Source organism: Corvus kubaryi, unplaced genomic scaffold (assembly GCF_017639235.1).
Source record: "Corvus kubaryi isolate FWS band 111438036 unplaced genomic scaffold, C.kubaryi_AGA036_p1.0 37334, whole genome shotgun sequence".
In the NCBI taxonomy this organism is placed as follows: domain Eukaryota; kingdom Metazoa; phylum Chordata; class Aves; order Passeriformes; family Corvidae; genus Corvus; species Corvus kubaryi.
The window spans coordinates 14826510-14852856 of record NW_024581108.1 but is presented as its reverse complement, the minus strand read 5'-3'; the positions used below and the strand labels follow the sequence as shown (position 1 = coordinate 14852856).

The following is a 26347-nucleotide window of genomic DNA, read 5'->3' as shown; positions in this document are numbered from 1 at the left end:
CTCAACTATGAAGCAATATATAGGCAAAACACCAGGCTTCTTACCCAATACCAGTGCACTGCAGAATGCTGACTCCAATCAGAAAGACAAAAAAGACAAAAGAAGTATCAAAGCTCAGCCTTTAAGCTAACCACTGATATCAGAATATAGGTTCAGATGCAAAGGCACAGGCAACAGACTGTACCTGTTATTTTATGTAAAGGCGCTATGAATGGGCAACTCACACCCCTAAACTTATCAATGTTCTTTCCTGAAATTTTTATGTCCAAGAATTTTAAAGCTGCCTTTGCCACTCCTGTCCTGAAGGACAGTGCTATGTGGTCAGTTGACCCCATGAAGAACTCATAGTAGTGCCACTGTGGGACCATATTTATTAGTAGGACTTTGGTCATGCTTATATCATGAAGGACATTTTCAGAGCCCAATCTACTACATAGATTAAGACTGTGGTTGTTCAGAAAACCATTTGCAGAGAAAAAAAAGGCAAGAAAAAAACCCAAACAAACAATAACTCATAAAACTTCCAATTATTTTTAACCAAATTCACAAAAATATCTCCTTCATAGGGTCTAATGGGGACTAAACACTAAAACTTTATTAACAGTGGTCCTGTTTTTAAACAAAGACAAGCTGCCGCTTATCAGGGATTTCTAAGATAAAAGCTGAGCAGTAATCATATTTGCCTTAAATTTCATTTTTATTTTTAATGCTTTACGAAATGGCCCTCACATTTTCTGTTACATTTCTGCTCTTTTTACTCAGCTATTTTCTAAAGCACTGGTGGTTGCTATGGTAACTCTGGCTTTTTTCCCCCTCAATGTTCATGCAGGTTTTCATCAAACCCAATGACTTTTTTTTAATCTTATCTGCTCTATAACAATAGTTCTTTGACTAAGGTGCTGGATACTGTACCAGTTGAGAATCCTTGTATTTCACAATAGCAAATGAAAAGATGGTAAGTTTTGCTAAATTCTGAAAACTAGCAATTAAAGTGGGAGGTTTTAGGGGGTTGGTTTGTTTGTTTTTAAATGTCTGAGTATATTTCTTTCTTCCTTTTTATCTGCATATTATTCAGGTAAAAGATAAAACTGATTTTTAAAAATAGCAGTGCTTGAGGAACAGAAGACCTTGTGTGGAAACTTTTCAAAAGACAAGTAATCGCTGCTGTTTCACACGGACTAAGCAGGACACAACTAAACTAAATGAGAACTGTGTTATTTACTGCATTTCCACTACAGATCCGTCCAAATATCCCTGCCACAGGAAAAACATACTTCTGGCCACTTGAATACAGTATTTCTTAAGATCAGCACACAGTCTTACCAAGTTGATCTATAGCCTACAGGGAACAAACTGCATATGCCAACAAACAGATGATGTATATGCAAAGATTTGAGCCCTTTCCAAACACTTTTCCCTAAGATTCTAGTTTAAATCTATTTTTCCAAGAATATTTAAGTTTAGGGCTAAAATTTTCAATGTGGATTTGGTCTTAAAGTTTTGCTTCTCCTTGTATTAATGCAAAGGAGATGCACTCTTGATATTTTCTACAGGACAAGGTTATCTTTTTCTGCTCTAGATAGGAAGAACCTCTCAGGAGGACTTACCACCTTACTCACCAAAAGTAATACACCCAGCCATTCAATCAGACTGAGCTGATTAAATGACACAAAATTAAATGAACATACAGGACTGAACATTCAAAAAAATAAATCCACACCAAACTTTTAGCAAGAAAGAGATTAACTACTTCATTCACTAAACGAGGTCCAAAAGTAGCGTTACTGGACTGAAATTTTCCTCCAAGATTATTACCCGAACCTGGCCCCTGACTTTGTAATGTTTACAGGCAGGGCCATATTGGAGACAGTTTGGTTCAGTTCAGCAGAGTAGGCTACTGAAATAACCCTTGCTAAAATAAATTCACCTTTAATGGTGTAATTTTCTTAAGCAATATCAAAAACATGAGCAAAAAGAGAAAGGCTTTACAAGCTAAGGAAATTATTGTTTCATAGAATTCAACTCCGAAAATGATTTTGTATTACTTTCTCTGGGGATGGTTTGCATTCAATATCCATTTGCCTCAACAGTAATAATTCATCTTTTTGTCTTTTATTACAGTTACAGAAATTTGCCTTAATTTCAGGTTTTATAATCAGAAGCGCATTATGTTTTTTGACTTGAGTAGATGACTAACACGTATATTGCTGTTATTTCTGATTATATTGATTTCCTGATTCCCTCCTCTCCTATTAACTTTTTCCAATTCTATTTTTCTATTTAGCATACCTAAAAATTACTCTTCTATTTTACAAGGACAGGTGAAAATAAATAATCTACAATTTCCATCACTTCATTTCAGCAATTTTTGTTTCTCTTCCAATTTCTGGTGAACTTAGCTTTATTATATAATTATTCTTTTTACAATTCTGATTACACTTAACAAAATAATCTGATTACTTGATGAGCACAGTAGGCATAAAATACATTAATACATTAATTATTCCCTATTTCAATTTACATTACCCTAGTTTTACTGAGACTTCAGTTTGTTACCGTGTTCAGGTTGCATATTCATTTGGCACATTAAAGATGGTTAGATTTCCTCAGTAGGTGGGATCTTCTTTCTAATGATATCTGTATCAGCCACAAATTCTACAGCTTCCTCTTATGCTCACAGCAAGATACAGGCAACAGCCACAGAGCAATTAGGGCTCTTCCATAGCTGCATTTTATGATATAATTACCAAGACATAAAATGAGCTTCCCCTCCCCCCACTTTTTCTTTCTAGTCTCAATGTATCTTCTAAAGGCCTTCATTTTACATCCCGAGAAAGCAGAAAAAACCAGTTAGAAATCAGTAAGAGACAATTACCTAGGCTATCTGAAAACTCAACTGAGTACCTCCTGGGTGATGTACTACCATAAATAAACACCACCTCAAACTACTAATCACTATTATTCTTAAGACATCTCTTGCATCTATTATTTTCATCCATAAAACTCTTAAATGTACACAAAATTCAATGCAGTGATAATGATAATCTTTTAAGGACTGCACTGTAATTTTATGTTTTATATTTACTATTATCTGAATTTAAGAACAGTCATAATATGGCACAGAATTACCAACTGACTCATGCATACTCTCCCATAGTGTTAAAGAAATAATTATGTTTGTGCAAAACCTCAATAGTGCAGTATAATAAGAATTTTGTGACCTGAATGGAATCAGTTTCCAGAATATGTACAGCTACATAAAAAACTACATTTTTTTCTCCCACACTCCACCAACTGGAAGTGTGTCCTCCTCCCTGACCTTTCCACAGCTTCCAGTGTTGCTGGAAGCATCCCCAAGAATGACAACTGGAGAAGCTGTTTTCATGACATAGCTACTTGTTATTAACTGAACAGACACATCACATAAATACAATGATTATTACTATAAAATATTTAGAGTGACACTGATGTAAACCACCTTTGAATCTATGGCACGAGAAGTCTTCCTGCCAGAGCTACCTAATACTTTCTCTTGTCCTTCCTAAATTACTTTATAAACACACAGATTAATAAATAGTCTAGTATTTTTCAGTAGTGCCATTAGATTTGCAAACCACATAGAAATACTCTGATTTAAGGACAATTTTCTATCTAACCACATTTCTTGTGTGCACACAGTTTCCAGTTTTAAAACATTACAGCAGAGTGCAGATTTATCCATTTTACAGATATGCCATATATTTTTATGGAGACATTTGTAAAAGCTTCTAAGCATCTAATAAGATAGAAGTCAGCTCAGAATGTTTTGTAATAAAGTACCTGTTAGTAAAAACTGTATCAGAGGGGAACCACACACAAAGGAAAAAGGAACTAGGGCACTCTATTTGACAGCTGAGGAAGAAACAGAGGTTACATCCTCTATGGCTCAGATTTAGAGCAGTTTCACCTAGTGGCTGTTCTGCTCCAATTCCCCAGTTAAAATTTAGACCTACAGCAAGAAGTCTTCATTCCTATTTTATTCTAGCAGGGAGTCATGGTTCAGACTCTTAAATAACCAACAGAAAAAAAATACTAGCCAGTGGGGAACTATGAAGCTTAAATATTATGTTACAGTTAAATTGAGATAAACCTAAGAGTAACTACAGGGTTCACTATATTCTCCCAAACTAAAAAGAGTTATAAATTGCTAACTATTTAGAGGTGTTACTTTTGTCCTAGTATTTCAAACACAAAAATGTTACTGGAATTCTAGAGCATGTCTGTGGTAACATGTCTCACTTGCAGATAACACAGGATCAGGAATCATCTAGGAATACAAGTAACCCTTTCTGGTTTTTATCTCACTCAAATTATTTTAATACAACTATAATATTGTCTGCACTACCCCACCTGTCAAATTTAAATAACTACTGTGGAACTAGAGGAAAAACATACTCTTATCTCCTCCTTTCACACAGTTTACACTTAGGTAGTGTTTCTGATTGCATAGAAGATCTAACCATTCCTATCCTTCAGAGCACTGTGCTGCTTGGGAGGAAATTCAGATGGATAATCTGCAAGCCAGATTTGGCCCCAGTTTTGGGAAGCTTCTGCCAGCAGAGCAGTGGCCCCGGACTGCAGCTCCAGGAAGGCAGCCACAGGGAAAACATATTGGCACCAAGCAGCCCCAGCCTCCTGTCCCTCTGAGAGCCCAGATGGGGTCTGAGCAAACTGCAAGGCAAACGGCGCCGTTCAGCAGGACACCACAGCCCTCGGCACAGATTAACTCTGCCCCTCCGTGCCGCAGTGCCCTCAGTGAGGAGCACACAGACCATCTGCTCTCTCCTTGCAGTTCCCCTCCCAGCAGATCTGCCACGCCAGCGGAGGGCAAGTGGAACGGGTTCCCAGAGTGCCTGGGAACAGCTACGGTGCAGCTACGGCATTTGGGAGATGCATTTCAGCAGCATACTCTGACAGCCAGTTTGGCTTTCCGAGGCAAGATAAACGCACCCAGCTTTGGCTTAAGAGCATTCAATGTCCCAGGACAGCAAACCCACGTTCAGTAATGGTTAACTTGACGGGGGTACTCAGATTCCTCATGTTAAATGTGAATTCAAATGTTTTGCAAAGTACAAGACGTAACCCACTTCTACAAAGTACCCCTCCATACATTCTGAAGCTGTATGAATCCAAATGTCTGTCATTTATTGCTCATTGCTGAAAAACCAACAATCTAATGAACATTTAAAAAAATATTGCAGTAAGAAACATAAAGAGTGAAAACATAACGTCAATTTAAAGATTATCATCTGTTGAAGATTAACCTGAAAGATTAAGCAGAGCTTTTCCTTATCCTTCAATCAGTGTCTAAAATTATACCAATACATTGCCAGTATTATTCAGTCTCTTCCTCTGCATCTGGTCCCTCCAGAATTGACTTTTTGTATGTTTTTCACATAGCAATTACACAGAGAATTATACAGAAAATACCACTGTAAAATTAAAAATACAGCAACAGAAGGCAGGAAGAAGGTGTGACATTTTTAATTGTTTCAGTTTCTGATAAACCATTCCCTTAGTAGAGGAATAAACTTGTACATCAGCTACACTTCAGCAACTTTTTTAACCAGTAGGAAGAGACATTTGAAATGGCTATCACATAATTTAAGGAATTTATGCTAAAGCAACTGTGGATACCAGTGCTCAACAACTATTCCTCCCTTCCCTACAGGAAAGGGGAGATTCTAGCCTCCACTGTGGTCTTGCCTTCTCTTGGGAACTACTGGACTGAACTACTAATGTCTCAACACTTGGCTGGGGTGGGAAAAAGACACATTCTCCCTCCCCAAACTTGCTTCTGAATTCTCATTCCTGCCTGTCACCAAAATGCTGTTCAAGTAATGCTGTGCTCTCACTAATTTTATGTAGTATGCACAAAGTGAAAGGTGAATTCCCTAAATAATCTGGTGGTTTCAATTTATATATGTTGGTAGTCCACTGTTTTGAACCATTCCCGCATCCATAAGAAACATAAATATATTTTAGTTACATAAAAAAATAGTAATTTCAGTTTGCAATAAATTCTGGTGCTGCAATACAGAATATGAACACATTTCTACGCTTACACGCAGAGTAGCAACTTCCAGTTCATTTTGTGAAAGAGAAATCCTGTCTGTCTTTATATTCCAAATGAGATCAGATGTCTAGGCAGATGAGTAAGGCGTTTTCAACCTTTTCAGTTCTTTTTCAATATCATGTAAACTTGTGCCCAATTTAACTGGCAGAACAGAGGTGGGCTGTCACCATTCTGTAAAACCTGAACAACCACAGTTGCCACCTCAGGAATCTTCAAATAGTAAACTGGAACCAGCTGAATTAAGTTTACTAGGATTCAAAAGACATGACATATCCAACCCTTGAACAGGTATTCCTCCAGCTCCCTATATATCCTGCTTTCATCTTTTTTTTTTTTTTTTCCCCACTTCAGGGGATACAAAACACTTCATTGTGCTTCATTACTTCTTGTTTGTTTCTCCTGGTATTTATCAATAACAAACCCATCATGCAATCAGTCTTCTGCCTGCAAAAATGCTGAATAAATCCCATTTTGCACTAAATTTTTTGTTTGCAGTATTACTATCTTTTCCTGAAAGATCAATCTCACCACAGATATAATATTCTGCTGTCCTACAAATTTTATAAAATAATCTTAGCAGTAGCTTGGGCACTTTGGTAGATGTATTCAGCATCTGTTTCTATAGATTTCTGATACTCTTGACCAAACACATAAAACAATCTCATTTTATACAGTAATATTAAATAGTGCTCAGCAAGCCATCTGTAAATCCAGTGCTTTATGTGATCAGAATTGCCTTTTGTAATCACCTCTAGTTTTCTTTCCATCCTTTGATGCAATTGTGACTTTCTTGCTCCCCTGATATCAGAAATTCACACTGGTCTATTCAAAGAGCTAGCTGGAAAGAAAAGAGATGCCTGGCAATAATGCAATGCTTCTTTTTCGAGTTCAGCTCTTCTTTCACAACTTCCATTTCACTTCTTTGCTAAAGAACTAGGTCTCTCAGTATGCCCACTGTGCAGCCTAACTTCTCCGAGTGTAGTAGAGCCTTCAGAAAGAAGCAGTGCAGGGACACATCTCAATCTTCCAGACCATCATGCAGCTCACCAAAACCAACAACAGGGCTTCAGGGACTTGTATTTAAGTAATAAATGTAATAGTTCTATGATGCAAGCTTTGGTCCACCAAACACTTGACTTAGGAAAGGTCCCTCCTATTGGGAGGGCTGGAAGATGTAAACTGAGACCAGTTTATGGTCTTTTAACCATCATTATATAAATATGTTGTGAAGGCAGACTGCACCCTTCCTGCCACAGCTTTGGGCAAGACACAAATTTTCAGAGGGAGAAATTTCTGACTGTCCAGAAGGTCATCCCTCAGGTGCTCAAAAAAATCAAGTGTAAGCTTTTTCATAATATGGAAACAGGCAAAGACTGAAAGCATTTGCATATGGCTTAATACCATATTTTTTAAAAAGCAGTAATGTTGCTTGAGCCTTGGAAATTTAATAGTTATGTGCCCAGATTAATTTCTAGGGCATAAAGAATGCCAGTGTGAGCTTGGCCACTAAATTCCAAAGACCTAAGAGTCCCACAATCACTGCTTCCAGACACCTGTTTCTCTTCACCTCCAGTTTTTTCACTCTGCTAGAAATCACACAAGAAGAGTATCCTAACAAACATCAACAGCAGTGCTGGTACTTCTGACAGGAAGCAAATAATAGTAATACAGTTTTATTGAAACTCACATGTTATCTCACTGTGCTGAAAACATGCCATATACCAAATACTACAGCTGTTGTCATGGTCTTCTTCAGCAGAAACACAGAGTACGCAGCTACAGAAGTACCTCCAGGAACAGACATTAATTTTTATTTAGCACCTGGCCAGCAAAGCAAGAAGATCAAGCCAGGACCTCCATATAAATAGCACTAGAAAGAATAACAAGCACTTCAGGAGACTGCAATTATAAAGCAGCCTGCTCAACTGCAAAAATAACAGCAGGTAAAGATCACACGGGGAGAAGAGATGAAGAAGAAATAATGAAACAACATAAGAATGTTACATAGGAAAGGTGTAAAAAGAAATGTATAACGGAAAACAAGATTAAAAACCCTAAATGGAATATCCTGTGATACCTGGATATTTTCAAGCTATGCAGATGATGTTAAAATATACTAGATATACTTAAGAGCTCCCACTTTATCTGCCATGCAACAATTTTAGACATTACCTGGCCACTGCCTAACACTATATGTGCCCAAGTCAGCTGGCATATCTAAGTACTTATGAAGAATGTAAAAGTTCTGAACTTGATTCAAAAGTTGAATTCAATAAAATATTGCCATTGACTTGCCTGTGCTCCATAGTACCTCTACAGACCAAGAGGTTTCTTTGCTGTCAATGCCTATTAAAATTATACATAGATATAACGAACTATATATAAGTTCAACAAAGCAGTGTTGTACTGAAAATGTGAAATTATAGAAGCACAACCTAGTTCAACCAACAGCTGAAGTTTTCTCATAGAAAAAATGCAGGATGCCGCACAAAAATTTGGAGGAGGAGGGGGGAAAAAATCATCAAAGAAAATCTGAGTTAAGAACTATAGTTTTGAAACAAAACTTTTTTTTTACCAAAAAACCGCCAAAATCTGTCAAAATGCATGGTCAAAAATCTTTCCAAAGGAACAAAAAATATATAGTTCAAAGCTGCTTTTAAAAATACCTTGCTAAATAGGGACTGTAATTATCAAACATAGCACTTTAGTGTATTTAAACTTTTCCCAACACAATTTATACCTGCTGTTCCTTCAGATATTGACAGTCATCCTTATTTATTTTATACTGACATTATACTAGTGAAATTGTTCCCTCCTATATAATTTTTCCTTCTATAGCCTTCATACTAATCTCAGTTGTATTACCTTGAAAAGCTCTTCTACACTAGCAGGTATAGGAGTGTATGTATATATGCCTATGTATACATTGACCTATCTGTATGCAAGCAAAGAAAACCCAAATATATTTACTAAATAGTTTAGGAAATACAGCAGTGATATTTAACAGCAAGTATTGGTTCACTTATCTTCTTTAATTACTTGTAGGCTATTAAAAACCACATGGATTACAGAATTGCACCCTTTACAAAACTGTAGCCAAACTTACCATTAAAACAGAATAAATTTGTAAGACATTAGAGGAAAATACAGTATGCGTGTAACTGATTAGTGCTCTTCATGAAAAGAATTAGGAAACCCATCTGAAGATGTTTGTGGAAGAACAGTGCTACCTAGAATTAACAGCTTCTTAATCCCACTGAAAATTCAATTCTGATGAGTAGAGACCTGCTGATTTCTGAGTTCTTTTTCTATTTTTACATTACTCGGAAAACACGTTACACCTCTACCAGGTTGTCGCCAAGGAGGAAAAGTGGAAAATAAGATAACCTCCCATTATCCCGTCAATTTCCACCGAACAAGGACCAAGTTCTACGCCCCCCTGATTCCGAAGGGATCCCGCAGAGGGGGCACGGCGGGGCGGGCACGGCGGGGCGGGCACGGCGGGGCCCCCCCGTCCCGGTCCCAAGCCCCCGTCCCAGCCCCAGCCCCCGTCCCGCTCCCGGTCCCAGCCCCCGGCCCGCTCCCGGCCCCAGACCCCGCTCCCAGCCCCCGGTCCCGGTCCCAGCCCCCGGCCCCGGTCCCAGCCCCCGGTCCCAGCCCCCGGCTCCATCCCGGTCCCGGTTCCGCCCGCGGCGCTCCCGCTCCGGCGCGATGGCGCCACCTGCCGGCGCCGGCCGGGAGCGGCCGCGGGCCCTGCCCGAGCCGCGGAGTGCGGGACAGCCCCGGCGCCGCCACTGCTCCTGCCAAGCCAAGGAACCGGGAGGCTGTCCGGCGACGTGAGCTGGCAGAATTAGTCCTAAAAGTGACTTATGAAACTTGAAATAACTACAAATATGTTGCACCTCGTACAGACTGAACGGGGATCTCGCAACAAACCCTGGCACTCTTTATTTTAAGGAAAGCCCACTGAGCTGAACAGCATCTACTTGCCAAACAAACAAATTACCTATTGGTTCATAAACTGGATCCCCCAAGGCTTCAGGACCACACAAGAGCACCTTTAATTCTTAAGCACATCAAATTGAAAATAGCTGGTGGAAAAGAAGAAAGGACAGGAAAGAGACACCAGCACGCACACACACACACACACACGAAATAGATTGAGAGAACATTAGCTAGTAATATTCTCCAACTGAACCAATTACTCATAATTAGGAGGAATGCTTGTGTAACAAGCTAACACAAGTGGTCAATTTATTTATTTTTAGGAAAATAGTCATTGCTAGTAGTATCACAATTCTTCATAACAGAAGTATTAAATACAAAGCCTAATTCTCAACAGCAATGAAACTAGGATGGTTTTATGTGATGCTGCCTTTAATTCACTTCTTACAACCCTCAAGGGAAATATTCATCCTAATTTTTACCAACACTTTCTGCTGATACAGATCTTTTCCTCATGACAAGAACTGAAAAGGAGAAAGGGTTCCAGCTAGCTGTAGAGTTACAATCCAAGTTTAAGAGACACACTCCTAATTTATTACATGTTCTAAACCCTGCAAGGCTCCTCCTCCAAAGATGCAGGATTTCTTCTACTCCTTAATGTTGACTTTTTGCACTTCCATGGGGATTTAGACAAAACATAACCATCTGAAGCCTCAGAACCCCTAGACTGTCAGATTTTCTGCTAAAATTGGCAGCTACAGATCCAGTCAGGACTGAGGCAGCTGCAAGCCCTTTGAAGTGAATACAGCTTAGACTGAAACTGCTATGAAGAAAGGAAACAGCAGAGGAATCTTCTCTTTATTTTTTAAAGCTTTTACTCGCAAATATTCACCTACCACTATGTGGATAGAAAGAAAGCCTGTTCTCTTGGTTAATTAGTAGTTGTTCTCTATATGAGTCTCAGCCCAAGCCAGAGGAAACTTCAAAGGCCTCACTTGTCAAGCGTCTCGGCATGAGCTCCACGTGAAGCTGCCAGTTCTGATCTGGTTGCACAGCTATGGCTCACGCTGGGCTTGTGAGCAGATCTGTACAACCAAGTAATTGCTAAGCAATTGTGCAACAAAAGAACAAACTTCTATTGAAAAGATTTGGCAAAGTCACAGCAGTGGGCAAGATGAGAACTTGAACAGTCTGCCAGCACTACAATCCTGATACATGCTCATGCCTCACATGACAGCATCTTCTTTATCCATAATCTGTGTAATCAGTGGTTCACCTCTTTTGTTCATTTGGCTTTTAATGTCCTTATCTGCACGTGTGACACTTGCAGCTTTGAAACAAACAAATCAGATCTAACTCAGACTACTTAGGACTGTGTCAGAGTTGAGGTTTGGATTTCATTTTCTGGTTATGCTCTGTAACACAAGCATTCTGTAACATTCTACTGCCACCAGGATGTAAAAGGAGAAGAAAAAAGGTATCAAGCTAACGTTGAGGGAAGACTAAACAGAGGCCATGACTCATAAAGGAATGAAGCCACGAGACTTCATCAAGTATTAAACCAGTAACATCTTCACACTCAGTAACCAATACAAATTTTAATGTACTAGTAGCATATACTTGTGATCTACCAAATACTTCTTGGTAAATACTTCTTATAAACTCTTAAGGACTCAAGTTCAATTCTTACTACTTTCTTCTGCTTCATCAGGGCTTTTAAAACAATGTTGGGCATGAAAAAGGTTAGTCATAACTAATTTGGAAGGATTATTTCACTTTCAATAAGCTTGATTTAATTCTCTCCCAATGAAACAAAAAAGAATAAACCAGGCTGTGATAGCCCCATCTTTCCCCAGCTGTTTTACTTGAGAGTGCCAACAGTCGTCACATTCCCAAAAGGCACAGAATGGTTTAACTGGTACTATGAAGGTTAAGAATATTCTTTCATTCAGGAATCATTCTTACATTAATTTGGGACAATCAGTGGTAGTACCCATTCAAAAATCACGTAATTTTTGTTTTGCCTTCTCAACATGCTCAGAAATGGATGTGTGTAATGTTCATAATAGTCTTTTAAAAAAACCCAGAGTAACTAGTTCTTGTAGATCAGATGCTCCAAAACTGCATTTTTAAAAAGCATTAACATTTTCATTTAATAAATTCACTTCAAGCTGTAATTCTTAAATTTGTTGTAGCTAAACAGAGCTGTCATGCCAAGAAGTACTGACCTCAGAATTCTGTTTAAGGAATTTATTAAGGACTCCACATCACTGTCTATTACAAGCTCTACAACTTTTCAGTACTTTTTTCACAATCTCCATACTTTCTCCTCCATTAAAAACATATTGTCCATAAACTCTTTCCAAATGGTAACAAGACACTGAGAACTTAAGTACTTTTTAAAAAAATTGTAAAAAGGAGAACTATTCAGCTATCAAACCAGCATGCCCCCATCCCTTCCAATTTCACAGACTTAAGTGAAATTACCATGATAATATAATACAGATTTCATTAAATATCAGAACATTTCATAAGGATAATATTTCTCGCTGTGCATGAGTGTCCATTTCTCAACATGCTTCTATGAGTCCAGTCCAGTAGTGTCAGGCACCAAAATCCCTCCACTACTGGCACCAAACTAACACACACACACAAAAAAGCTGAAAATTCCAGCCATTCATTTCCTGTTTCAGAATGGTAAAGTCCTTCAAAATCTACTTCTCCTTTCAAATGTCCACAAATTAGAAACCCACATAGGTAAGTTTTCATGGTTTTTGACTAGCAAAATGTCTGTTACTTGCCAAGAGCTTTTTTTATTCTTCAGCGAAAAAACAAATTTAGTGTCACTAAGTATTGTTCTGTACTAAGGAATCACAAAATTAGCTTTCGATGTATATGGTATGTACTAATGCATATGATCCAGATATACATACAGTATGAAGGTAAAATACAAAATATGCTAAACCTTGTAGGGTATTTATAATTACAAGGACCAGAGTTACTGTTATCTTTAAAATAAATAAAACTGCTATCCATTAGCTTGAGCAACAGTAAACAAGGCAGACAAGAATTTACATAAATTTATGTGTTGAAAAGTATTTAGTCCCTGACATAGCACAATATTTCAATCCTTTGTTTCCCCCTCCTACAGGGCAGTATCATCAAGCACAAAAGACACAACAGAAACAGAAGTACAATGTTAAATAAACCCTACAGAACAAGCACATCTTCCTTTACATCTTCCCAATAGGTGGCAACACAATCCCAAAAATACAAAGAAGTTTATACTTCTTTCTTCATGCACAAAGTAACGGAAGCCCTGTTACAACTTCAATCAATGAACTTGCACCAGTAATTTCAATCAAATGAATCACTGCATCTCAGGAACAGAAATTCTCAGGACAGTATAATGCCAAAGGCCAGAGAATTCAAAGAACTCAAACAAAGGATTTATAGAAAGCTAATTGTTATCGAACACCTAACTAATGGCTTATACCCAGAGCTTATCTGGGGGGGCAAACTACCATAAGCAGGAATTTCAGTAACAAAATATTTGAGCATTAAAGAAGAAGTGTCAAGGAAGAAAGAAGATTCTAAACTACTTTTGTTGTTGATATCCACACCTTGGTCTTAAGCAGCATTTATTTACAAGCGTGAGGAAAGGAATGGGTACTTTTAAACAATGTTTTCAGCTGACAACTTTATCACAGTAGGAGGTCCATACTAACTCCCTGATTCCTTGTAAGAAATGACAGAAAATCAGAGTTCTTTTTCCTTGGAAGTCACACAACTACTTTGCTTTTGTGGCACAAAGCTATACAAATCAAGTCTAAATAATGACTACTTACTTGCTTTCAAATCCAGCCACGTCCCGGTCCAAGGAAACCGTCTCTGTGGTGATCTCCACCTTCCTGACACTGCCAAAAAAGTCTGTAATCAGAACATTCTGAGGGTCGCGCTGGAACAGGTCCGTTCGGTGCCCAGGGGTGGAAACACACAAGCTTTTTGGACAGACCTGAAACTGCAAACCAAGATGAACAATCACATCCTGTCCCTCATTCATCAACAGCCTCTACACACGCCTTCCAAAACAAAACTACCGTTAAAATAAAAGATAAATGACACATGTAACTTGCATTAATTTCAGTACAAGCTCCATAGCTGAAAAAAATGGTTGAACAAACACATTAAAATGCATAAACATCTTGATTATGCATTTCTGAAAACCTTTTTCCTTACAAGGCCACTTGAGTTTAGAAATGCTCCTGTGAAAGCCAGCCATCAATTACGTCTAACTGACAAATGCACAAATATATTTCTGAATATAGACACAGCAATGCTGCTATAACCTTCCAGAAGTCACAAGTAGGCATAAATTCTTCATATTTACCAAAGGGAGGCATGCAAAATTAAACAAGCTTTGATAAGTAGCTATGTTGAAGGCTTCATAAAGAAGCAAGAATCTACATTTTGACTGAAAATCAAAAAGAAAAATCCATAAGTCTTGTTTCTAGTTTACAGCCTAAGAATTAATGCAGAATTAGGATCTTCAAGTATCAAAGGTGCTTTATTTACATTAAGTTCACAGACATCCTGTGACATGTACAAATTAACTATAAACCGTATTAATTATTTTACCCATGTATTTTGTCTACATAGCAGATCCCCTATACCCCGCACACACTGCAACACCTGAAAGACAAAACCAGCACTAACAAAAGCAGATGGAACAGTGACAGATTTGTTGCAGCATTTAGAACACTTGACAAGACAGGAAGCCTATTAAGTAACAAGTTTGTTATGTACCCAACAGACACTCAAGGCAATACAAATGCATTTTGGACACAAAGCCATTTTGCACAAGTCCTACCACACTTGCCACAACAGAGACCACCTGGTAACAGCACAGGTTATGTGAGTTCTTCACATTCCAGCCACCAGAACATTTAACACAAGAGGTTTAATACAGGACTAAGAATGCCACACTCCACGTGGGTGCTCATCTTAATCTTAAATTCTCCAAATGATTTTCACAAACAGGTCCATCAGCCACAGGATCTAGAGCTCATATGTTTATATTACATCATGGGTCAGCTCTTAGAAGGTTGCATTCTTATGACAAAACCACAGGTCTTAATCAGCTCAGTGCAGATGCAACTTGAATTATCCCAGATTATGACTGACAAAACCTGTGTTTCGGGCCATACTTCCCAGCAGAAATTTTGGGCTCAGCCTGACACAAAATGCACAGGCTTTTGTTGCTTTGGACAATAGAGCCCTACATTACAAAAAGTTTCCCAGAGAGGAACCAATCTACCTGGCTTTTCTTCATAGAGGACAGATTCTATCTCCCCATTCCTCCCTTTTGCCCTATTCCAGTTTCTCTTTGATCCCTTTTTATCTTAAGCCTGTAAGCATACGGCATTAGGCTGCTTGTCCAGGGAGACCTCAGCTCACTTTCACCTTTACCTGAAGCATACAAGCACACATAGACACTGAGCTCTTTTTTTAACGCTCCCAACTCTCCTGTTGGCTGCTATCACACAGCTGCTAAAGAAAAGACAGGGCAAATCAAAGCCTTGTTATCCTCCCTGTGGTGAAAATGGACTAGACTCATCAGCATCACGCTTCCCATACAAAAGCCATTTGTTAATGCACACAAACCCTCTAAAGTTTCCATTTTCACCAAAATGCTGTCAATTTTCTCCAGCTCTGCTCCAATTAAGGGCACAAACATAAAAACTAAGTCTCTGAAGTAAACTATAAAAAGTAAGCATTTGTTTTAATCCCACTATTTGAAGCATAAATTTATGCTGCAGTTATACAAGTAAGTCTCTCTGCCAAGGTTTTGAGAATCCAAAAAAACCGCATCAGCACTGAAAGTGGGAAACTGACACTGCACCCAACTAATTCTAACCTGTCCTGCAACAGTTTACTACCACAACATGTATGAATTTGAACAAAAATATGCAATGGCAGTGAGAAGAAGACTTCAGTGTTAAAAACCTACCCATCCACTACCACTGTGAGAAAGGATTGCAAACCAATTATACCACAGCAGACTAACACTAATAACCGAAGTCTTCTAACAAAAAAAGGAGAAGGCAAACACTGGGTAAGTTAAACACATTTTTTCCTAGATCAATTTTTCCATATTTTTTAAAACTTTTTTTCAAACAGAGCTAAACAACTCCCCCAATTTTGTTATCTTGACTTTTCTTAACAACAATTTAGCTATTTCATGACAAATGACACCTCATTTAGAAATTTATTTGAATCTTATTTTTAAAGTTCAAATGTGTGACATTTCAATGTAGTCTTTATTTTCAGGGAATTGTGATCAAACCTAAAGTCAGTCATTTGCACAGCTTATGCGATCCCTTAGCAACACAGATGGAACAGGTGGGGAGTAGGTGGAGTGGATTATGAAAAATGATGTCTCATTCTTTACAGGAATGCAATATCCAAATCTTAGGTGGATGTGAAGAGAAGCTGTTTCAAGAGTGGTTAGAGAAAAGTAAAGAGGTAACGGGATACAAGTAGTATAACGAACATACAGTACTCCAAAAAGAGAAGACATTTGACATATCAGAGGATCAAACAACTAAAGATCATTTAATTTTAAAGCGAGGTAGTGAGTAACGTAAGTTACCCTGATCTTGGAAAGCATTAATTTAAAAAGTCAGAGTTGTATAAGCAGTAGGTCTTTGTTCTTAAGCCAGCTAACACTAACAATGTATTCCAGTGCCAGAGTACCTCCTGTAACTGCTGGCAAAAAATAGGTTTATCTCCTTACCATGCACTAACCATATGTCACTTTGGAACTCTTAGATGAAGCCTTGAAAAGCACCCACTCAAAGGCAAGTGGTCACATTTGCTGAAATGTGTGCAATACATGATCACACAAAGGTCTGCGTTGGAAGAGACCTTAAAGATCATCTAGTTACACTTTCCTGCCAAGGGCAGGGACACTTCTCCCAAGACCAGGCCTCAAAGTCCCATCCAGCCTGGCCTTGAACAAATTATCACAAATCATGATATATTTGGGTCCCTTCTCCTCCACTCCCTGAGCAACAATCAGCAGATCGATATATGATGACTTAAATGATGTAAGGAATTTACCAGCATGGATAACTTTCCTCAGCTCTCCCTGACTATTTGGCATATAAGCAAAAACACAGTCAGGTGTCTTCTCCTAAGAGTTCAAAAAGTAAACTACTTGGCCAGCTAAAAAATTTCTACACTTTTCACAATAATCAGATTAACATTCTGCTGGCCAGACCAGCTATACCACTTCCCAGAGAGTGTCTTACACAGTAGAAAGCACTGTTCCTTTTTATGACCTTTTATTATTAACACAAATTAAATTTCTGGTTTACAGTGACATTTGAATGAACAGGCTAGACAAAGATACTTAATCAATAAAGAACTTGCATATTTTTCTTTATCAAGATTTATTTTAAAGTTGTCTGTATCCCATAATTAGAAGGTATTAAATTATAGGACAGAATTTCATTCCCATAGAAGTAAAAGAACCTTGAATCTTAGCCACTGAATCAATTCTGTTATCAACATAAAATCTGCCAAGTGTGGGCTGTTTAGAGTGAATTCTAGCATACATGCAGCAGTCAGGCTAACACCATCCTCTGTAGACAGAGGGTGGCATAAAACTTTTGGGCAGCTGCTCCTTTTACAGAAATGAATATATGACAATGTGTTCTGTATGTGGTGGCTCTTAGATCACTGATGTGGCACAGCAGGATTTACAGGTACAAGGTACCAAAGTATAATGTATGACTACAAAGAAACCAGCATTGAAACAGGTATAAAGGGTTAAGAGAGCAAATAAAATACAGTTACTTTTTATGTCACCTCACCAGTGTATACATCTCACTGCTAGAGAGGCATTTTCATAAATTTTGTCACATGTTATCTGGTTGGCTTCTTCTTTTCCTTCTGCTTCGTACCTGAGATCTACAATAATGTTTGCCTCAGCTATAATTAAGTCCAAACACTGATGGATTTGGACATATCTTGCTCTGGAATCTAAGCAAATATACAGATAAATCAGTCTCTGCAGGCATTTTTAAGTGCACAGTTAGAATTTTAACTGTTTAATCACCTTTGCAAAACACCACCAATGCCTGCTTTTCCACATCTGCAAAGTGTCTGCTATCCATTAAGCTGGTTTTAGAAGCTTCCTACTAAAATTTTTCATGTGCAAATGCTTCATTCTATTAAAATGAATATTTAATGAATACTTTATTATTTTTTCAATGAAAAATACAAAATCTGGCTAATTTTGGTTAATTTTTTCTGTAGCCAGCAAAGCACTTTCAAACGAGGACAATCCTTGAAGTGTTACACAACTACATTTAACAATGGCAAAAAAACCCTCCCTCCAAAGCTGCTTCCAAGAGAAACAGCAGGAGCATAAAAAGCATTTGAAGAACCCTACAGACAAAATAGATTAGTTTTGGAACTATTAAATGCATTAGGATATTCATGTATGTTGAGTATTCTACTTACTAGGTCATTCATATTTGTCTGACTGGCAGGATGAATTTCTTCCAAGAACTCTAACACATAGAACGTGTATCTGTCCATGAGATGAACGCCAATCCCCAGGTCAGGCTGATGCTTTAAAACAACACACAGCAGTTATTGGGCACTTGCAGGAGAGAACTCAGTATTCAGGAGAGGGAACAGAATGCAATAACATGTTACAAAAGTTATGCACAATTTTTTTTGTTCTTAGGCAAATTATGCAAAGAAAATAGCTAGCTGTGAAGAAACCTACTCCTGATACGCTGAACGATGCAGTTTATCTATAAACTGTATCCTGGTAGTATCTGTGTTTCCCAAAAAGCAGGGAACCATTTCTGAATGGTCCAGCATGGATTTGTGGACTTTGAAAACAGGGCCGGGAGAGCCAGCGTATCTTACAGCAGTGCAGGGGTTCAGGTAATCCTGACTTGCTGCTTCTGGTCTAGCTGGGATCTCTCCTACTGCTCTTTCTGTAATTCAGCTGGGATATAATTACAGCACGTGAAAGTTACTGTTTTGTTTTCTTTTATATCAAGTGTAGTAAGTCCTAATTGAATACTCCTCACACTCATCTCTGAGCAGTCTTCCAATAAGATTCCTTGCTATCCTATGCAATGCATAAACTGGTCACCAAGGACAGAAATCCATTGTTAGCCTGGTTCTTTGGGACAGCACACAAAAACAAGCAGGAATGGTACACTTACAAGTTTTGTCAAACCCACACTAAATACCTTATACATTCAGCAATTAGAAGGGAAATTTTTAGTTAAAAGTCAGTAGGAATTGTGCTTTTAACTAAGGCATTCTGAAAATTGTCTTCAGGATCACATAAATCTACTTACTGATAAAGAATCTTCTCCTACTTGGCTGCTAGCCAAGGCCATTATATTGGGTGAATAAAACCGTTCATACATGGATGCTCCTTGACAAGTATCAATAATAAACAACAATTCATTGTACCTGAAAGAAATAAAACAGCCTCCTTACCCATTTCTGCTTAAACACCATATACATACTTTGCGTTTTAGTTACCAGGGCAGCTGCTCAGAACCTAAGAACAGGAGCTCACCCTGATCAGTTTTAAGATGCCAGTTTGGCCAAAGCAATACATTTGAGCAGCTCTAACTGCAGGAAGCTGAAAGCAAAAACTAAAATTCTGCTTTCTGAATGCAAACTCTTGCACAGCTTTAGGGACAACAAACAGTATCACTGCTGCAGGTAAGCAAGGCCAACCAGTAAGACACACTTAAAGAGTATGTTCAGGATATTCAGTATTCAATATCTAAATAATGCTTATTTCTTACCTCCTTTTCTGCCACATTTGTTCAAAGGCATCAGCAAGTTCTACATTTGTAATTTCTTCAGAATCTTGAAATTTTAGGAAACCATTTCCACCATGGCCTGACAGAAAAATCAGAAGTTAGGCAAGTATGTAGGTTAAAGGAAGATATTCAGCCCGGTTGATCATTTTTCTAAAACAAGGTAAACACAATTCTCTTTCTCCAGAGAGAGTCCAGCAAAATAAAATATTAGTACAGTAAGCACAGTACACATACACCATTTCAACTGGAAACAACACTGCCCTAGTACTGCTTTACAGCATTTTTTCTTAATTAGTATGACACGCTAAAACCAGAAAAAAATCTTTTGGTCGATCCTTTTGTTCATTTGGACTACTGATGCTTTCAACAAACCCATCCAACTGAGCAAGCATCAATAAATTGTACACAGAAACCTGCAATTACCTGTCATGTATATTAGAATATTGCTTCTGTCATCAGAAAGAAGACGTTTAGATCGTGGTGTGCTTGGTGGGATTCTTCCCGTTAAAACACGCAAGAAATTTTCAACAGTAACCTATGAATAGAAGCATAAAGTAATTTTTTTTAAGATAAAAGTACTGATCAGCTTTTGGCTGGGTTACAGAAATTAAATAATGGAACACTAAAATATGCAGGGTATCTAACCAGACATAGTATGGCATGGTATAAACTGCATAAACAGATATTTTCTGTGTAAGGTTTTACTTCAGGTTAAGAATCATGTGGCAGCTTTGACTTTATTCCACTAACATCAGCCTGTTGCTTAATTATATCCAGTAAGTCTACCACTATTATAATTTTAATACATTTACATTTATCTAAAAACCCGTCAGCATATAGCTTCATTGTGCCAAAGCTGCTCCTGTACTCACAAAATGCTCCAATGTTAGTGTGTGTTACCATGGAAAAACAAAAGTTTAAATTCCCTCTGCAACTCAGGAAAGAAAAAACAAGACTAATTCAATTACATAAGTCTGAGTGATCAGATAAGCTCCATCTGAGTGGTGACTGCAGACATCCTATAAAACACCATCTCCTCTTTAAGTACACGTACACAGCTCAAATGCCAGCAACAAATCCATACTCAGGAAAAAATATGATTAAAAGAATGTAGCTCTATTCCAGTTCTGTGTCTTCACTTCCTTGTATAACGCTTCAGAGAAATAAAACATCCACTATATACTTAAATGCAATCCAATAAACCTTTAGCAATAATTCTACAGCACTACTAAATCAAGAAACTGATGTGTAATTTTATCTCAACTGGTAAAGACACTGCCTGGTATGAAGGAATATTACATGAAAAGAAAGGTGACGGAATGCAGATTTTTATACAGTAATTGCTTTCCACTAATGATTAGGTTATGGCTTTTCTTTTATTTTAAGATCATACGCTTAAGATTAGGAATTTAAGTAAATTTACCTAATAAACAATTCACTTGCACACCAAAATTTTCACAGTAATTTTTGTGTTGGCAAGATGAGACACTGAACAGTCATTCCCAAAGAAATTTCCGTAATATGATTCTACTCCATTATTTAAAATAGGCAGTATACTAAACATGTTTCTAGTATAATAACTTCAAATACAAACTCAAATATCAAGGAGGGGAGGAGTATGCATTTTAAACTCATCAGCTGATAATAAAAGCCCTGCCCAAAACCAGTAATATGAACAGAAAGACTTTCTCAGACTTCACAGATGCTGCATAAATCTTTAAACCAACACTAAAAAATAAAGACCCAGTGTTTTAATTAAAGCACAGTTACCTCATAGCTTCTATAATCCACTTCCACATCATCTCCATAGACATTTAGCTCCATGTTTTTATGACTAAACACAGTAGCTGGTTTGGGATTTCTGGGATTACATGCCATATCATCTGCCAGCATCAAGACAATGTGACTATGGAAAATAAGAAAAAAAAACATTTCAGCCATTCTACTTTCACATAACAGTCAAAGAGAAATTAGAACAACACTGTTCAACAATTATGACAATAGCTCAAACCCCTCCAAAACAACCAACCCCAAGAATCATGATAAATGTTTATTTTTAAGATGTGATTCCAGGCTCGCTCTCTCTCTCTCTCTCTAGGTCTTCTCCAATGTCTTGGAGAGTATTCTTGACTGTAATCTAAAGCATTGCTGGCTTTTTGAGATTAATTCCAAATCTTTGGATATGGATAAGAAATGGATCTTGCTACTGAACAACAGAAATCTCAGTCACACCGTAGTTCTTGCAGCATTTCTAAAACCGACACCTGTTTTGACTTTAATGGCAAGACAGATGCAAAGCAGATGAGAGCTCTCAGGTAAGGGCAGGACTAGTGACAGAGTTTCTGAGGCAGTGCCAAGGGCACCTGTGCTTCAAAAGCTGCACAGGAGAGAGAACAGCTGCTTCTGAATGACATGTGCAAGCACAAAAGGCATCTTTGTATGCCTTTCAGCCCACAGCACTTCCGCAATGCATTCCCTTGGATTTATAACCTCAAAATCCATCTAAAAATTGAGTTTCAAAATCCTCTCTTTCAAAAACCAGAAAGTCACTCCTTTTTTTCTTTTTTTTTTCTTTTTTTATATAATAAACACAGGGAGCAGGATGATGCTGCCATTGCACTCATAGTTTGTGGATACAAAACTACAGCTAGCAAGAATTTCTCTTGCTCCTTTCCGTGAGATACTTTTCTCTCTCACAGAAGATGTTAGCAGAGTTCTATAAACTATGAACACCTGCGACCTTGTAGAACTATGTTTATGGTACAGTAGAAAAATATTTTGACAATGGATGTTTTAAGGATTATAGCCAATCCACCCAGGGGGTGGCTGATCCTTTGTCCAACTAGACTACGAAGAAAAAGTCTATTAAAGAGTTTGTAAAATGATTAAATAAATCAATCTTGCTGCACAATTCCTGCCTGCTGGATCTCTCTCCTCTCCTCCCTACGGCTGCAGGATACAGTAACAATAGTTGAGTGGGAGCTAACTGGGAACTCCAATTGTCCACTTTTGGAATTGGACAAAAAAAATGCTATACAAATTTAATCCCCCAGAATATGCATTTTTCAGTGATGAAGCAGGCCACACTTCTTTAGGCACACATGCTGGAGAAACTACGAGTCCTCTAAATTACATTAAAAACCAGGACCACCAGGAATTCCATAGGAGCCTATGGTACATAGAGCCTATTACACAACCGTCAGTGGTGCCTTAAATTCACTTCCACAGTTCTGACAGAAGTAAATTACATTCTGGAACAGCTGGATGGAACTGTGCCAACACCCCTTGAAGTTCCAGTAGGAACACAAAGAAAAGACACTTCAGAACCTTCCTACTCCTGTTGTCAAAGAAGAGATACTGTTCTAACCCTTGTGCTGTCACTAGAGCTAAAACACAATTTGTATGGACAAAAAACCTGATTTCTCTAAAAAAAAAAAATCACACAAAATGGATTTTTTCAAGGCAACTGAAAATATATAGAAGTTGCTCTGTTCAGAGCCTTTAAAGACTCAGTATAGTTACAGATGTGGAAGCCTTACATCTCAGTACAGTCACAGCTACCAACATCTCCACACTGAAAGGAAATTAAAGTACAGCAAGACTCATCTCTCACAGCAGTGCTGTCACTGCTGAATGCAATTAGGAATTTTCACATTACACTTTCACCAATTTGCTAAGTGGTACATTTTAGTGGCCAGATCTAATTAGCCTGCTCCAAGTGGAAATTTTATTATGTAACATGTTGCTTTTCCTTTTGAACAACATTGCTGCACTTTTCACCACATTGATGTGATTGCATTCTTCCTTTTTACTTTTATCCAGTTAAACTGGGAAGATAAATGTATTTTTACATTGCTTCAGACAGTATGAGAACTTTAACAGCACATTTGCAAGGAATTGGATTCACCAAGATTCCCTCACCTATCAGGAATGCCCAGTCTCTTGACACTTCTGTACACTGAAAGAGTATTTGCCACATGACGATAATTAAACCAGAAGCGAGAGGTACACACCTTGAAAGGAAACAAAAAGTGTAAAGATACAAATTGGCCCAGCTCATTGCATCAGAAGAACGTGATTACAGGAATATTAAAAAAATAGTAACTATTCAGAAAGGATATAGTAACACCAAGAAACTCATGATATAAGCTATATAAATCTTTGTTGTACCAAGCAAAAAATACTGAAAATAAAAGTTAAAAAAAAAGCTCTTAGCATACTGATGACTGAAAAAATTGTCATAAACCATTACTAAATATAGAAAGTGGCACTTTAGGGAATAATTCAGCAACAGTAGGTGGATAAGATAAATTTTTTCATTTGCTTTCTCCTTATCAAATGGAAGAATAATCAAAGGAAGAGTTCTCATCTCAATAGCAAACCCATTCTGGGAGCATTCTTCCACAAAGGCACAAGTGAATTAATTCATGCAGAAGCCACATACAGGGGAAAATGCACTGAGAACATTTGCATTTAAGGAGTCAAATAAAGTAAGAGAAAAATGAGCTCCAGCCAAAATCTGAATACAAATTCTCAGAAACCTCAAGCAAGTCCAATTTCTACTGTTCTAACAGGCAAGGGGTCAGGGCTCAGTCATTCCCTTTACTTAAACACTCCCTAAATCAGGTTCTGATTCAGAGGTTTCAAAAGCTTCTAAAAGAGGTGATTTTAAAACCACAAAAACAGAAATGCTGGAAAAAGCATTTTGATAGTTTTTTAATTTTTCAGCTCTAAATGTAGAGCTGTAAGTTACACTACATAGCATCTCTTTCTCTACTCTTTTCATAAAAAGAACTCAGTTGTAGCTTAAATAATAATAAAAATTCAGCCTGAAAGGATCCCCTTGTATTTGATCACCCTGTCGGTTAGAGATTCCCAAAAAGCCTACAGTAATCAGTCCATGAGGACATTTGCCTTTCAGCAAGATTTAAAGTTCTGAAAACAAACTGTCCAATTTAGCTGAGACATTTCAAGGTACTATCATCTGCCCCTTGCCTCCATTACCTCTCTTACAATACAATGGAAAATGTGACTAAGCTTCAAATATAGTTATCCACACTGCAGCACATTAATTCTCAAGCTATTGATGAGGTGGGATTGCAGTATGATCCCAGGTTTGAAGTGCCTGACAGCAGTAAACCCCTCCCTGTTTTACTGCTTAGAAATTAGTAGCAATTGTTACAAAACTTAATGATAAACCACTGACAAAATAAAACAAGCAGAAAATCTGTTCAGGACAGAAAGTATAGGTCCTTGGACCTAATTTTCCACCTTCTTTGTGTGTTTTTATGGGTACTAATAAGAGCATCTATTTGTTAATAGTATTAAAATAGTATGCTATGTTTTAATAATTTCAAGTTTGTACATTGTAGAATATACAAACTATTCTCTCTAATTCAATTAGTTACTGTTAACTTTCCTTTTTTTATTGTTCAGTTTTAGTATATGGAAAACAAACAGCTGCTATTGAGTAATTACAGTAGTGTTCTGAAACAAATTAGTCATTAAGACCTGAATTGGGATTAAGAACCAATTGTGCAGCATGATTCAAAGCTAATAAAAGTTACATGGCAAAGAAAAAAAGATTAGGGTAAGAACAGTTGATCTAAACACTATGTTGCCTGAATTGATTTTATTCCCAGCCTGTTATCACAAGTTAACATATTGAAAAAGAACAAAAATGAGATATAAATTCTACCTTTCTTGTCAAAGAGACCAAAATTCCCAAAATCTTTTTTTCAACATGCAGTATGCTAATTTAACTATTTTAATGCTTTCAGAACTTTTGTTTTATGAATCCTGCTATGTAGCCAGACACATTGAGTGCTTGAAATTCAGTCATATTGAAAAGATAATTTCATTACAGTCTAATAAATTTGCAGGCACAATTTCATATTTATTAATTTCCAAATGTTTATCTTTCCATTTATTTCAAATAACCAGGACTCTTAAATGACTGTTGCAATTATGGCTCCTGATGAAAAATTGTCGACTTTACTGGAGGAAAACAACCTGGACCATGCTTACCAAAACTGCCCAGTTATTTGTATGCCCACTTCTAAGAAACTGTTCTGCTTGATCCTGAAAGATGAACAAAATTTTAGATTTTTCAGTAATAAGAAAGAAATGACCACTCATAGTTTTGTTATTTCCACCATAGCGTTCAATGCATATGTTTACCACATATTAACACTGAATAAACCTTAGAAAACCTACAAGAGATGTATTTTTCTTAGTATTTGCACATTTCATGCGAATTAACCCCTCCAAATCTTTCCCTGAAACTTGCTACAGAACAAAGAGGAACTATTAGTCACTTACATCTCAGTTAAAACCAAAAACCTGCACACCTCTACTCCAAAGGACACTCCAAGAACAAAATAATATGATTTATTGACCTACAGTTTCATCCTTAACG

At 37.6% G+C, this 26347-nt stretch overlaps 1 protein-coding gene across 2 annotated transcripts in view; it reads right to left on the bottom strand.

Annotated features, from left to right (window-relative positions):
• PIGK (phosphatidylinositol glycan anchor biosynthesis class K) overlaps window positions 1-26347 on the bottom strand; it is a 65035-nt gene that overhangs the window by 37385 nt on the left and 1303 nt on the right. For both annotated transcript variants that reach the window (XM_042030442.1, XM_042030443.1), the window contains exons 2-9: window positions 25957-26010; window positions 23851-23942; window positions 21700-21835; window positions 20353-20464; window positions 19912-20008; window positions 19450-19567; window positions 18590-18700; window positions 13909-14081 (exon numbers count right to left, since the gene is read on the bottom strand). In XM_042030442.1, the coding sequence (XP_041886376.1) occupies window positions 13909-14081; window positions 18590-18700; window positions 19450-19567; window positions 19912-20008; window positions 20353-20464; window positions 21700-21835; window positions 23851-23942; window positions 25957-26010 (893 nt within the window). The remainder of the gene's footprint in view (window positions 1-13908; window positions 14082-18589; window positions 18701-19449; window positions 19568-19911; window positions 20009-20352; window positions 20465-21699; window positions 21836-23850; window positions 23943-25956; window positions 26011-26347) is intronic.